Source organism: Macrotis lagotis, chromosome 7 (assembly GCF_037893015.1).
Source record: "Macrotis lagotis isolate mMagLag1 chromosome 7, bilby.v1.9.chrom.fasta, whole genome shotgun sequence".
NCBI classification, from domain to species: domain Eukaryota; kingdom Metazoa; phylum Chordata; class Mammalia; order Peramelemorphia; family Peramelidae; genus Macrotis; species Macrotis lagotis.
Genome location: NC_133664.1, coordinates 95,081,982 through 95,097,511, shown reverse-complemented (window position 1 = coordinate 95,097,511; position 15,530 = coordinate 95,081,982). Strand labels below are relative to the sequence as shown.

Below are 15,530 nucleotides of genomic sequence, written 5' to 3'. Positions count from 1 at the left end.
AATACTTTACAAGAACTCGTAGTCTGAGATCCTAGAGCAAGGTTATTACTTATCCTCTTAACATTTAGGGGTAGCCCTAAAGGATTAATGAGTGTAATGAGTGTCTGCAGACCTGTTCTCCTGGCCTGAAGCATGCTATAGCTGATAGGCATATAGATTATGGCTTTATTGAACCAGTGGTTGTATGCAGCTCACACAAAGAGAGAATCATCTGTAGAGATAACATGAATAACATGTTCCAAATGCATATTTAATACAAAGGACTATGTCCAAGACATTTTTAAGAGTTGTAAGGGGGTATATTATCAGATTCCCTAAAGCTTTTTATCACCAGTAGAAGTTGGAGATCAGTTGAGAATTTCTAATCACATCAGGGATTTGAGGAAACTTTACAGAGCATTTTCTCTGGTCTTGAAGGTTATTTCTCTCAATCAGGAAGGTATTACCTATAGGAATATTGAAGTCAAAAAAGCTCTTCTGGAAGGCAAGACCCTTACTTGGGTGATTTTATAAAAGTGATAGTGACCACTCTACAAACAAGCCCATCTGTTTCTACATTCAAACAATTTATCTTATTGGTCACAAGAAAGGACTGTCTATGTTTGGGACAAGGTGGGGAACTGCAAAGGTAACACATTTTACTCCACTCCAAATTTATTTGGCAAGGTATTTTGATTATCCTGATATAAGGAGTAGAGTACTTTGGATGTGGGGAGACCAGTTGGGAATGGGACCAAAGAAGTTCTGGAGAAAAATTGTGAAGCACTTCAAAACACAGATCTCTACAACAGGGTAGAAATCAATTCATACACACACACACACACACACACACACAAACACACACAAAGACACACCTAATTTTTTTTTTACAAAATACAGTACTATCTTCATTTGTCCAAAGATTATGGTGCTGTTGCTACCCTCTATTCTCCCCATGTCAATGAAAAAAGAAACCAAAATAATCCTGGGAACAAGAAGAAATAAAAATTTTTATTAAGATCAAACATTCATTAGCATAATCAATTTCTTAAACCCCATTGTCTTATCTATTGGATCACAGAATTTCAAAGTCTTTGAATTAAGAGGGATTTGGCATTCCATTTGCCATACTCTGAACATGATTAGCACAAGACAGATTTAATGAAAGAGTTGATGTGTTATAGTAAAATGAGCACTGAGCTTGAAATCAGAAGAAACTCAGGTTTCTATTCCTGCCTTAATACTAACAATTCTCATGTCAATGGGGACTGGAGCATTTCTTTCAATGTTATATTTTTCCCACTGATGAAACAGGAACAATATCTGCCATGCTATATCAGAGGTTAGTTTCAAGGAAAAGCTTTATAAATAAAGAAACTCTCATAAAAGTAACTTGACATTGGGATATACAATTTCAGGGAACAGGTAATAAGAGAGAATGGATCATTAAGAAACAGAAATCTTTGGGCAATTCCAGTTTAAACTTAAGAAACAGTAATAGAATAGGATTTCATCTCCCTGCACAAATGTTATATGGTTAAATTGAAAAGCACTAACATGAGGCTAATCTGAATTGGCAAGTTGGTGGTATCATATGAGTAGAGTGTCAGACTTAGAAAAAGGAAGTGAAATTCAATCCTGCCTCAGAGACTTACTAACCCTGGATTATGAGGAAGTCAGATTCTCAGACTTAGTTAACTTATTGATAAAATGTGGATAATAATAGAATCTTTTCCTACAAGGTTACTATGAAAATCAAATCAAATGTCATTCGATCTGCATATAACTGTGTTTGAAGGTAAATATTGTGTAAAGTGTTCTGCAAACTCTAAATTCTTACATAAGTATTAGTTATATGTTCCTCGATAATAATAATTGAAATCTGAGGAAGAGTCACCCTACAAAGAATATGTTTTTTCCAGAAGGAAAGGGATAGTGAACTATAGAAAACTACATATTTGCTTCTTCTTCTTCCTTCTTTCCCCATCTAGATCTCAGAGGGAAAATTTAGAGTTCAGAATGAATTATAACTTCCTTTGCTGTATGTTGACAGGAAAAGAATCTGTCCCTTTTTTTCAGACCAGAATGATAATTATTAAATATTAGGGTAACTCTTCTTAACAAAGTTTTGCAACTATCCTTACACTTGAAGACATGAATGCTAGGATGGTTGTGATTTTTGAGTATTTATCAATAAACAACAGAGAAAGAAGAATTTGGAAAAGTAGTAAAAAGCATAAGATAGTTTTACCCAGTTTCTTCATCTAAAAATAATTTTATGACATCATAAGTGAATTTCACTATTTTGAAGAAGCTTTCAAAGAATGAGTCTAGGCTTAGAATCTCAGCTCTAGCACTGATTTGCTTGTTTGCATAGAAATGCTCTTTTTCTGCAATCTCCTTATACATCAGTTTTTCTGTTTCTTTCTTCTCCAGTTCATTCTCTAAGTTTTTAATTTTCTCTTCATATTCCAGCCTTATTTTCTTTTTCAGTTCTTCCAGTTCTTGCATGTAGACTCTTTGATAGTCTTGAGTTTCTTTCCAAATCTTCTTTTCTGCTTCTTGATAAATACGGTTTGTGTAGCAAGAACCTCCATTCTTCTGCAATACTTGTTCAACTAGGCCCAGAAGTTCTATTAGCTGGTCTTCCTTCTCCCTTTCACTGGCCCGGTTGTTGAAGGCACAATATCTTCCTTTAAACTTTTCTACAAGCTCTTTCAAATATTCATCTGTAGTTTCCTGTAAGTATTGCTTCAAATCAGTGCCTTCCAAATCATCCTTCCGGGTGAATAAAAGGATTATGTACTTCTTGGCTTTGGAACCAAAGATTGCCAGGATCTTATTTGCTGCATCTTGCTCTTCCTTGGTGTAACGTCTGAGTGGGAGCACCAGAAGGATGGCATGAGGCCCAGGAGAGGATATCAGGAGGCAGCGGGCAATCTCCCTTGAAGTGTCCACATCAGAGACATCAGTGTCAAAAATCCCAGGAGTATCCACCACGACAATTTCTTTCTCTTTCCATAATCTGCTTCTTTTCTCACAGTGCTTGGTCACTGACTTTGCTGCTAGTCTTGAATCAAATACTCGTCTTCCAAGGATGCTGTTACCCGTTGCACTTTTCCCAGCTCCTGTTTTACCCACCAGGACGAGTCTCAGTTGATTTTTGTTGGGGTCTTGGTTTCCATAACCTGAAATATGGGTAATGGAAGTGACAGAGTTAAACTCTACCTTCAAGTGCTTTCCTTTCAGTTCCTCTTCCGGGGGTCCCAGAGTCACATGCACATTAGTATGGACCTTTCCTAGCAAGAAGGATATAACTGTTTGGGTCAAAAATAGGTTCACCTAACTGATGATTGCCACATAGTATTGACTCTTTTAATAGGAAACCCATGCTGTATCTGCCAGATATTTTTGGAACTTGCCTTATTTATCTTCAAAATACCTTTTTGTCTTTAATTCAGTTTAACAAAATATTTATAGTGTGACTGCTATGTGCAAAGCTCTGCAGTGAGGCAGGGTGATACACAAGTAAATAATACATGGATTGTGTTTGCAATGAATTTACATACTTCTCTTTTCTGTTCTTAATTTTTTATTCCCATTCTTAATCTGCATTATTAAAGTGTTTCCCATAAATAGAGTCTAATCTCTCTCCAATCCTCAGAAGCAGCATGGTGCTATGACAAAAAGTCTTAGATTCAGAATTAAAGGACCTGGGTTCTAATGTTAGCTTTGCTTCTTATTACCTGTGTGATCTGAGTGGAGCACTGTTTTCTATACATACAAAATGAGGTGGATTAGATGGCTCAGACCCCTTTTACCTCCAATCTATGTTTCCATACATGAAAGTCAGATTCGTCTTTCTAAAACACCATATTCACCACATCACTTCTATCTTCTACAATATTTAGGGTCTTCTTTGGCACTTTATTACCTGGGATAAATGTCTGACTTTCTAGGCTCTCCTCAATTCAGTCCCAAACTACTTTTCTAATCTTATATCTTGCCTCTCCATGAATCATTCCCTGTATGCCAATCATATGGGTTTCTTCACTGTTTCTAGGACTCACTGCCAGCATTCTCATTGTCAAGCTTTTGTTCATTTCATTCTCCATATAAGGAATGCCAGATGTTCCTTTATATATCTAAAAACCTAGATTTCTTTAAGGGCTTAGTCCTTCCCTGAAGTCTTCCCTAATAAGCCAAGCCCATGGTGAACTTTTTATTCTCCATATTTATATAGTACTTTTTGTTTCTATATTCTTTAGGTACTTACCTTTCTATTTTTATTCCAATACTGATAATTATATACATACAGTGAATTTTTTGTTAATTGTAACAGATCTATATGCAGACAGTTTGTGTAGAGAGGCAGCTAGTTCACATGAATAGATAGAATTCTGAATCTGGACTGTAAGACCTGAATTTGAATCTTCCCTCAGATATTGGCTTTGTGCTACTAGACAAATCATCTATCTTCTTCCAGCCTCATTTTTCAGGAATAAGAAAATTACTTATCTCCTAGGAGTGTTGTAAAGACTGATTAACAAATTCTGTGAAAAGTGCTTTGCAGGGGCAGCTAGGTGGTGCAGTGGATAAAGCTCCAGCCCTGGAGTCAGGAGTACCTGGGTTCAAATCCAGTCTCAGACATTTAATAATTACCTAGCTGTGTGGCCTTGGACAAGCCACTTAACCCCATTTGCCTTGCCAAAAAAAAAAAAGTAAAAAAAAAAAAGAAAAGTGCTTTGCAACCATTAAAGCCCTTATATAAATGCTAAATATTAGGTGTTTATGCTTGAATAATTGTATGAAGGACTAGAAAATAAAGACTTTCATAAAGAAGAAGCTATGGCTAAGGATACCTAAGTTCCCCTAACAAAAGCCTACAAAAGTCAAAAGCTGGGATAGTATACCCAACATTGGTTCAATAATCAGGTATCAATGAGTACATGGATTAGTTGGCAAAAGCCAAGAGGAAAAGTGGATAAAAAAGAAGAGAGAGGATTAAAGTCAGTGGAAAGCAAATGCTCTAAGGATGGAGGCAAAAATGAAAAGCTAGGCCAGTTGGTACAAGATCTAAGAGTTTACATGAAGTCTAAGAGTTTGCATATAATAGCAACCATGGTTGGTAGCCCTATCACCTTTCTGGCAATTAAACTAATTAGGCCTCAAACAGAGAAAAATAGAAATTTTTCTCATAGGACAAAAAGATCTGATAGATATAACAGGTGACAGATGAAAATTGGAGGGCAGTAGCACACAGGACAGTCTCTTCTCCTCTCCCATCCTCTGTTGGCTCTCAACTTTGTTGACATTTCCACTGCCTTTCTTTCTCCTCAGAGCTGGACACTAGTGGAGGACTTAGGCATGAGGTTATATATAAGAAGAAAGGATGCCATTTGAATGTTAGCAATTGACCCTGCCCTCAAACAGCCAGGGAAGATTTTTCCACAAAGGGTATATTAGTCAAGTATCAGCCACCTCTTTTCTTCTCCCCACTTCATAGAACAGAAGGCCATAATCCTGTCAGAGTGAATGGATAGGTGTACACACAGAACAGTCACCTCACATGCCCTTGCTATGGCCAGCTTTGTCCAACAGAGCTCATTACAGGGTGGAGGAAGTAAAGAGATTCTTACCCTCTTCTTTCCTGTGGCATCTAAGGAATTCGTTAAAAATACAGGAACAATAAGAATGAAGTGAAGAAAGAAGGAGGGTATATAAAGGAAAGAGAAAAGGAAAGAAAGAAGAGAAAGTGAAAGAAGGTCATGCAAATAATAGGTTGCTACTCAAAGCAGCTTTTGCCTTATTAAACTGATCTCAATCACCTCCCTTACCAACCCTCCAGGGGATTCCTGGATGTCTGCTCACCATGACTTGTTCCCTCCATCAAGTCAGGAAACTCTTCCAAAGAACCTTCTGCCATTAGAGGGTGCAACTTCTGTAGAAAAAAAGAATGATAACCAAAGTTATCAACTAGGCTGAAGAGAAAAGAGATGACTTAAGAGCAGATCTAGGTTGTGGTCCATACTTCTGCCTTTGACAGGCTTTGAGAATTTGGTCAAATCACTTCCAGGGGTCCTGAATTGAAGTGTTGTATAGCAAGAAGACAATTTATATTTATATACACATTCATATATGTGTATGCATACATACACGTTAGGAAAGACATGTTAGAGCACAGATTGCAAAGGGCTTTATTTGCTAAAAATATGGCTTTACATTTGATTGCAGAGACAGAGGAAGTCAACAAAGATTAATGAGTAAAAGAGTGACTTTAGAAAAATCAATTTGCCAATTTTGAGGAGGATGAATCAGAAAAGGGAAAGACTATATGGAGGGAGACCAGCCCCAGAGAGTAGATGCATGATTTGGGGTTATGGTTCTCTCTTATCCTGGTCACGGCCTTCTTTCATCACTTTTAAGATGATGCCAACCAAGAGCAGCCATTTCTTCCTCTTCTTTTTTAGGTTTTTGCAAGGCAATTGGTGTTAAGTGTGCCCAAGCCCACACAGCTAGGTAATTATTAAGGGTCTGAGGCCGGATTTGAATTCAGGTACTCCTGACTCCAGGGCCAGTGCTCTATCCACTGTGCCACCTAGCCACCCCAAGAGCAGCCATTTCCAAAAGTGACCATGATTACTTCACCAGTCATAACCTACTCCCTTATGATACACCAACCTGCAGTTACTAGCTATTGTTTAGCCGCCTCTTCCACATCATGGCCTGACTCAATTCCTTCTCTTATTCAGAGTTCAAGGATCAAGATTTGCCTATCTAGAGCTGCTGCTGCATCTCCATCCAGTCTTGAGTACCCCATCTCTGGTTCCCACTGCCTCCGATCCAGAAAGTGTTAACAGATTTTAGAATACCTAGTACTCTAACTCTTTGTTGGAAATATCAGTCTGACAAAGAGCTCTGGTTTTAATTTGTCTGATACTTCACTTCTTATTTTGTTTGAATAGGATCAGTGGTTTAGGGAAATCCTAGTAAGGAAACTCTTTCTACTATTGTAAGTCAACACCTGTGCCCCCTACTCTACATTCCCTTTCATTTTCCTCTTTTGGGAAAGGCTAAATATAAAATGACACACATTGTTTATAGATATTGCAGTGTTCTAAGACCAAAACAGAGAGTTGTGACAAGTTAGTTCAATCTGTTTAACCTTTATAACAACTATTCATCTTTGGAAAAAAACAACGACTTTGAGTCAGAAATTATGGCTTCCATATCCAGCTCCCTTATTCACTGACTCTGTGAACTAAAAAAGTTAATGTCTTGGTGTCTTCATTTTTCCAGAGTTCGAATGAGAGAAGATAAGAAAGTAAGGAAATCTTTAAATTTTAAAGAAATATTTGCCCACATATGGGCATTATTACCGATTGCCATTACTGCATTCAAATATATAATTTCTACAATATGAAGATGCCCACATTTGTTATTATATCTCTGAAGTAAAGTATGTGGTCCATATAAAAATTGCAGAAAAATCTGCTATGTCTCAGTATAGATTAAAATTATTTTCATTGGAAGCAGCTAGATTGTACAATGAATAGAACACCAGCCCTGGAGTCTTTAGGGGTTCAAATTCAGTCTCAGACACTTAATAATTACTTAACTCTGTGACCTTGGGCAAGTTACTTAACCCAATTGTCTTTAAAAAAAGCCAAAAAAAAGATATTTTTATTTGCTTAAAATCTTGTGGCCAGTCATGTCTAGTGGTTGGTTACTAAGAAAAAGTCCAGTTGCTAAGAAGTAATGATATATACAAATTTGAAGTTATAAAATTCTGTTTTTTCTGGGTAAAATGTTACTTCCTTCTTTATTAAGACAGTGGAAAAATATTTCCTTTTAACTGGGAAAAATCAGTGTTAGGATTTCACACAGAGCAGTAGCTCTTTGGGCTGCAGAAAACTTTAAGAGATATCTACCTAGTCCCATAATGTCAAATGGATACTTTCCCTATCAAAACTAATGGAGGAAAGTACATCAAGGGAAGGTAGGGTGTCCCAGATATAATCACTCAGATATCAGTTTTATTGGGATGGTAAATCTGCTAGGAAGATAACATGTTAAATTCACAGAATTCTCAGAAAGAAGATCTAAAAGCTGTCCTCACAGCATAAGAGGAGTGGGAGAGTTATAAAGGTGGCCTCCAAGTTCAGTATAGGGGAAGAGAGCCATCTCTGGCTCCCCATCCTTCCTTGGTGGCTGCCCTGTACTCCTGCCCAGTTCCACACCCAGACACACACTCTTAGAGTGGAGAAATGGAGCACACAACCTACAAGAACCCTTGTGATGCAGGGAATTTATGGGCACAGAGAAATAAATTTTGTAATCTTTTTTTTTTCCTGAAGTATTCATTATTAACTATCTTTCTTTCTTTCTTTCTTTCTTTCTTTCTTTCTTTCTTTCTTTCTTTCTTTCTTTCTTTCTTTCTTTTGTGTTGTAATGGTCCTTAATAAATCTGAGCTTTCTTTTTACACTTACACTCCATGGTCAGAAGCCTGAGTTTTTCCCTCAGACAGAATGAATTCTCCATACTTCTAGGTTCTGCACATACCCCTCCCAATGCCATTTCAGGTTTTCTTTGTATCACAACAGCCATGGTTGGGTTACTGTGAACTGGCCCACTGCAGAGTTCAGCAAAAATTGTGAAGCCTGTCTTTGATATCCCATTGCCTTCCTTTTCTCCCTTTCTTTTTTTTTCAGGGCACTGTTGGGATCAACCAGGAATGGAGAAAAAATGACCACAGCACCCACAGGGAAGGTTAGAGGAAGAAAGGAAAGTCTCTCTTTGGGGGAAGGATAAATAAATCTAAGGAAGAGAATGTAGCCAGAGGATACATGGAGAAAGCAATGCTTACACTTTAGAAATTAATGTCTAATCATGAGATAGCTATTCAGAACAATTATTTGAGGCAGGAAAAAGAAAGGGGGGGACATTTTGGGGAAAATGACACTTAGCTTTCACCAACTACCTTTCTGATTAAGGGTGAGGTAGGCTTTCTATTGCTTCATGGCTTTGTCCATAGGTCCCTGTTTACCAGTAACCTGAACCTTAATCAATAATGACCATGAGGGACTCTAAAAGTAAATTAGTTTGTTCCTTCTTTTCTCTCTCTGTCACCACTCAGGAACAGGCCTTGCTCACAAATCTGGCAAAGGCTCCAAGGCCACTTACTCCGCAGAGAAGGCACTGTGCTTTAGGAGTCCACCCTGAGGCTCTAGGAGGGTGTTGAGACTCAACCATCTCACACTTACTTCACCCACACTCAGCAGGAGCTGAGGCTAAGGTCTGAAGCAAGCTGAGAAACAAAACTGACCGTCTGAGGAAGGCAAGGCCATCCTTTGAACAGGAGCCAGGAGCCCACCTTCCCCACAGGGGCCACCAACCCACCCCTCACCTGGTCAATCCGGGCCCGTGGTTTTGCCTCCTCCTCCAGAGCTGGGTTTTCAGGTTGAATGCAGGGTGTGCCTGCAGCCCGAGCACTTATGAGAGCAAGACAGAAGGGAATCGAAAGCGGTTTGACCTAAGGACCGCCCATTTCCAGAAACAGGGGTTAAAAAAGAAACAGATCTCTAATCAAGCCTGGTTGAACTCTTTCCTGCTGAGCCCCTTTGAGGCAAGAGAGATCCTGAGCTGCGGAAGCAACAGAAAGAGAATTTGACTCTCCAGCAAATCCTCCTCTGGGCTCACATAACCAGTTCTTCAATATTAGGGAGGCCTTTGCCCATTCTCTTCTTTCTCTGTCTGATTTAGTAGCTTTGGACCATTTTCCCACTTACTCCCCTGGCCCTTATTTTCAAGCTTCTCATTTCCTTCCTACTAAAATCTTCTGATAAGGGAAGTCCCCGCCCCCTTCTCTGTTCCTGTTGAAAGGAAAAGTTGTCATTTCTGTTTTCCACCTTATTATAAATGAGGAAAAACTCAGGACAAAGATAGTATTTAAGTAGGTCAAAGTAGCAACAGTAAAGGACTGATGATTGAACTTCAAGATGGGGACAACTATTATAAGTAACTTTAAGACAAATCAGCAAAAGCATTTGGAGCCTAGTAGCTCACTTCCTCACCAGGGTAGCAAGAATGTGACAATTTGCAGGTAGGCGTCAAAGACAAGGAGCAGATGCAACAAAAAAAGCTGCAGACAATGCCTCTTTCCCCTACCATAGCCTACCCCAACCCTGATTGATAAATAAACAAGTGTGGAAAAATGGATAACTGAATTTGGAAAGAATAGTTTTGTGAATAAAAACATGGAAAAAACATTATTTTCTAGAAAAAAAATCTGTTTGCCATCTTTACAAATATACTTTTTGAGCTGAAAATGAATAAGACAAGAATTTCTGAATATAAAGATGAAAACTAATAAAATAAGCATGTATCAAGTACTCTAGAACCAGTTTCCTAGCACTAGGCTGTGACATCTCCCTAGAGGCAACCCTCAGGGTTGGAGTATTTTTTTTTCTATAAGATGAATAACTCTAATTTCTATTCCTTGTATGCTTCACCTTTTCCCCTTAGCCACCAGAGACTGGAGCCACAGTTCTAATTAGTACTTAACTTTAATTATCTTTTTATAAAGGGATATTTACTTTGAAGATATAAGAAAAACTGAAATGCAAACACTTCCCCCCTCACCTCCTTGACATACTTTCCCCCTGCAGGTCCTTGACCTCTGGAAAGAAAGTGTATTCCCACACTTAATAAATTTTCTACAAACAAGATTCCCATCAAATTCCTGTCCAAATGTATTCCCTCAAAGAAACTGTTATTGAGCATCTGGTTAATAGGCTGAAGAGCCAGTGAAAGAATGCCTATGCACACTTCCAAGGTTTTCCAAAGTTCTTCCATTGTACTTTATCTCAGCTCTCCCAAAGAAGACTCCCCTGTCTCTTTCACATCATCTACACTCTGCTAAGGCTCTTAGGAATTGCGATTATTAATTCATTACATGTATACAAAGAAACATAGCTTTCAGATGGAATATGAACAATTTTGGGGAAAAAATGAATCATGGCATAAATATAAAGATTCAAAATTCATCCTTGATCCTAAGTGATTGCCATACATACATACATACATATATAAATACACACACATATATGTATAATCTCCTAATCTTATGTCTAAATTCCTTGAGAAAGTCATCTACTATTACATTTTGTGCCTCCGATTCTTTTCTCACTCTCTCACTTCTCTCACTTCTCTCCCTCTCTACTCTGAATTCTTACTTCATATCCATTGAATTAATCCTCTCCAAAGTTACCAATTATTTCTTAATTTTCATACTGAAAGGATTCTCAAGTTTGACTAATAAAAGAAAAAGAAAGTTAGTCTAACAGCATGTGTTTATTCACTTAGGCCCACAGATTGATCATGAATTAAAGGGAGTCCCAAAAGTTGAGTTCAAAGAAAGTCTTTTTCTTAAGGAACATAAAATACTTACAGTGGCATAGTTAAAGGGCAGTCTCCTGTAGGTAAGATCAGAAGCAATTGTGTTTTGAATTATCCACCATATAATTTAACTCCAGAAAAGGCCTCTCCTCCTTCCTGACTTTGGGTTCATCAATTATACTAAAAGATCTTCAGGGAGCATGGAGAGAAGGTCTTATCTTGATGGAAATTATGGAGAGTAGCTTTCTCTAAAACATTTCATCTTATTCAAATGCTAAATTACCATAAAACTTTCTTTCTGTTACCAATGACCTTTCCATATACCTTTTCTCAGAGATACAGAAATAAACTATATAAATATATTTTTAATGGGAGTAGCATTAATTGTTCACAATATTTAATGGTCTTTTCCCCAAGCTTCATCTGCAGTATTTGACACTAATGATCACCTTCTATTAGATCGTCTCTCTAGGTTTTTATGACACTCTTCTCTGTTTCAACTCATTTCTGACTTCTTTTTAATTTCTTTTTCTAGTCCTTTATTTATGTCTTTGGGAAGCTAGATGGCACAGTAGATAGACCGCTGGCCCGATGTCAAGAAAACACATCTTTGTGAGTTCAACCCTGACCTAAGACACTTAATAGCTGTGTGACCTTGGGCAAGTCACTTATCCCTGTTTTCCTCAGTTTCCTGATCTATAAAATGAGCTAGAGATGGAAATTACAAACCACTTCAGTATCTTTGTCTGGAAAACCCCAAATGGGATCATGGAGAGCCTGAAATGACTGAACAAACATTTAAGTCATATCACATACACATGAATGTGTTCTAAGGCTCTGTCCTGGTTGTTCTCTTTTTGCTTTATACTATCCCCACTTAGTTATCTTATCAGTTCCCACACATACAGATGATTCCCAGAGACAATTATGCAGCTTCAGTTTCTCTCCTGAACTCTGTCATCAATCATCCATTCATTTTGGACATCTTGAAGTGGACATCACAGTAAGTATTACAGAGTCAGCATGTTGAAAACAAAATTCATTCTATTCTTTCCCCTCTCCTCAAATTCTCCTCTTTTAGGGAACTTGCCTAGTACTCTTGAAAGTACCATCATCTTTCTCATCACCCAGATTTACTCCTCAGTATTTTCCTGAACTTCTCACTTTCTTTCACTTTAACCTATCCAATCTGGTCCCAAATCTTCACTGTTTCTACCTTCAACGTATCTTTCTTGTATGTATATCCTCCTCCCTACTCCACTCAAATTAAGGACCTCATTACCTCTCCCTTGATCAGAGTATCCTTTGATTGATGTCCCTGTCTAAAGTTTCATCTCATTTCAATGTACTCTACTCAACTTCCAAGACATTTCTTCTAAAGTACAAATCTGATCATGTCACCCCTTCCCCAGCCTCTGCCCTCTCAATGAGCCCCAAGAGGTCCCTAATACTTCTAGAATCAAATCTCAATTCCTCCACTGGACATTTCAAGCTCCTCATTATTTGACCACATTCCTATCTTTCCAAGTCTTCTTATATATTACTCCACTCTGTGTACTCGAAGATCCAGCTACATGGTGTTCCCCAAATAAGATATTTCAGTTCCCATTTCCATGGCTTTGTCTTGGCCCTTCCCCGTGTATGACTGCTCTCTTCATCTCTAGATCCTTCCCTTATCTTTGTCTCTTAGTTTCATTTCTTTCCAGACCTAGGTCAATTATTATCATCTGTAGGAAATCATTCCTGGGTGCTCTGACTGCTTACCTTCCATCTATTCTGTATCTACCTCATCTGTATCTATTACACATTGGATGTCTTCATTAGATTATAATCTCTTTTCTTTGTATACACAAGTCCTTATAATAATACCCACCTAACAAATGGTTATTTCCTGACTGACCTGGTGAAAAATGTAGAACAATGTCTACTTCCAACTTTACAGTTGGAAAATGGAAAGATATGAGCAAACTAAAATCATTTCCTTGGTTACAAAAGTGTACAATTTTCATCATTAATCATATAGTTCATATGGTTACAAGTTTGATCATGTAGTGGTTACAAGTGTGATTATCAATCATGTAGTTAATTTTCTTGTCCCTGCTCAGACTGTGATGATCTCAACCTGCCTGTTGCCTAGTTTGTTGCTGCATAGTAAAGTTATTAATTAAACAGAACTTTCCTTATAATAATCTTTGATATAATTTGTTTAATGGAATGCTTTTATGTTTTTGTGCCGCATATGTAATGTATTTCGATATGCTCCCTTGACAACCTATAGTGAGGGTAATTATGTTTGTCCACCTGTCCGTTGACTCCTTCAATAACCAATTTTCCTTTCAGCCCTTGTTGGTAGACGTTACGGTTTCTATGACATTTTATTCTTTCCCAATAAACTAAGGTTAGAGTTTCACATATTGGTCACCTATACTAACTATTCTCTCACCATCTTTATCATATATTCCTGTGTATGATAAAAGGGGGCAAAACTGTTAATTTCCCTGGAATTTTATCTGACCCATCTTGTATCTGGTTTTCTTGTATATATATTCTGACGTCTCCCTGGAACTCCCAGTGCTGTATCTTCCGAAGATTTCATAATGTTGAAGCCTTTTGTATGTCTCAGGGAAAGGCAGTCCTGTTTAATTTGGATAGAGTTCACAATCTGTTTTATTCAAGGAATTTCTCTGAAATCCTTCCTTTATAGTCATTCCACTATTAGGATGAGTAATTTTTGCAATCAATAATAGACCTATAAATATGGGTATACATGGAATCCCTATATATATATTGAAGAAGGAAATGTTGTTCCATCAGGCAGTGTGACTGCCTTGAGTCTTCGTGCCGCAACTGTGTCAAACAGCTTAGAGACCCTGGCTCTCAACAACTTTGCTTTCAGACTTCTTTAGTTCTTTCTCTGGAGGTGAATTGCATTTTTCATCAAAAGTCCTTCAGAATTGTCTTCTATTATTGCATTACCAAGAATATTTAAGTCATTGATAGAATTTGAATATCATACAAAAATATTGCAATTGCTGTGGACTGAAACCCTTTTTGGCTGAACTTTGGCAGCTAGAAACAGTGAGCTGATAGGCTTCACTGGGGTGATTCTTGATTCGTGGGTCAAATCACTGGTTTTTGTTAATGTTTTGATGAGTGTCAGTGGCAAATCTCAGTCTGACTGAGGCAGCAGCCATTCAATGATAAAGAGTAGGTAAGAAAGAAATGAAACAGAGATTAGCCTTATTAACCTAGTGGTATAAAAAAATGAGAGGGGAAGACCTTCAGGGTTTCTGACCAAAACAGAAATTATTGCTATTTACATAATTCCTTTTTTTTAAGGCCATGGGGTTAAGTAACTTGCCCAAGGTTACACAGCTAGGTAATTATTAAGTGCCTGAGACCAAATTTGAACTGGAGTCATACTGACTCGAGGGCTGGTGCTCTATCTATTGCCCTACTACCTGCCCCCTTAATTATGCTAACTCTTAAACCAACCAGGACCCAAACAGTGACCAAGTGAGACTTAACCTAGGAGCTATAGGAGCCATAGCTGAAACCTAGGAACTATAGTTCAGAATGATTTGAGGCATAAAAATTCCAAGATATTTTGCCAGGTTTCAGAATCAAAATTTATATTTCTTTGAGAAGCAAGGCGAGATAAGGTGATGTGAGGGAAATACAGCAATGATCGTTGCTTGTCCTTAGTTCTCAAAGGTGACCCTGATATATGGAATATAACGACCTGATGCTCTGCCTTCATTTGATAACATGAAGAAAAAACTGTAAAAAACAGAACTGACCAAACGTAAAAAAAAATATATAAAATTTCATTGAATAATATAATTTCTTTAAAATTAGAATTGAGGAAATAGAAGCTAATGGCCCCACCAGACATCAAGAAATAATGTCAAAAAATGCTAATATATGCATAATATATTCCTTTGACCCTTCTTTCCTTTTTTCTTTTAAAATCATCAAAGAAAACACTCCTTGAATTTCTGTCTTATTAAATTCCCTGGATGACACTTGATAATGATTAGGAATTCTGGATTGAAAAAATCATCTCAAGGGGCAGCTAGGTGGCACAATGGATAGAGCACCAGCCCTAGAATTAGGAGTACCTGAGTTCAAATCCGGCCTTGGACACTTAATA

The 15,530-nt window shown here is 37.7% G+C and overlaps 1 protein-coding gene across 1 annotated transcript; it reads right to left on the bottom strand.

Moving 5' to 3' along the window:
• Nucleotides 1–970: 970 nt before the first annotated feature.
• Nucleotides 971–9,745, bottom strand: LOC141492735 (GTPase IMAP family member 4-like). The gene is made up of 3 exons (XM_074193384.1): nt 9,387–9,745; nt 5,851–5,920; nt 971–3,167 (listed from the first exon to the last, which is right to left on the bottom strand). The coding sequence occupies exons 2-3, from the start codon at nt 5,903–5,905 to the stop codon at nt 2,227–2,229; spliced, it is 996 nt and encodes a 331-aa protein (XP_074049485.1). The 5' UTR covers nt 5,906–5,920; nt 9,387–9,745; the 3' UTR covers nt 971–2,226.
• Nucleotides 9,746–15,530: the final 5,785 nt, after the last annotated feature.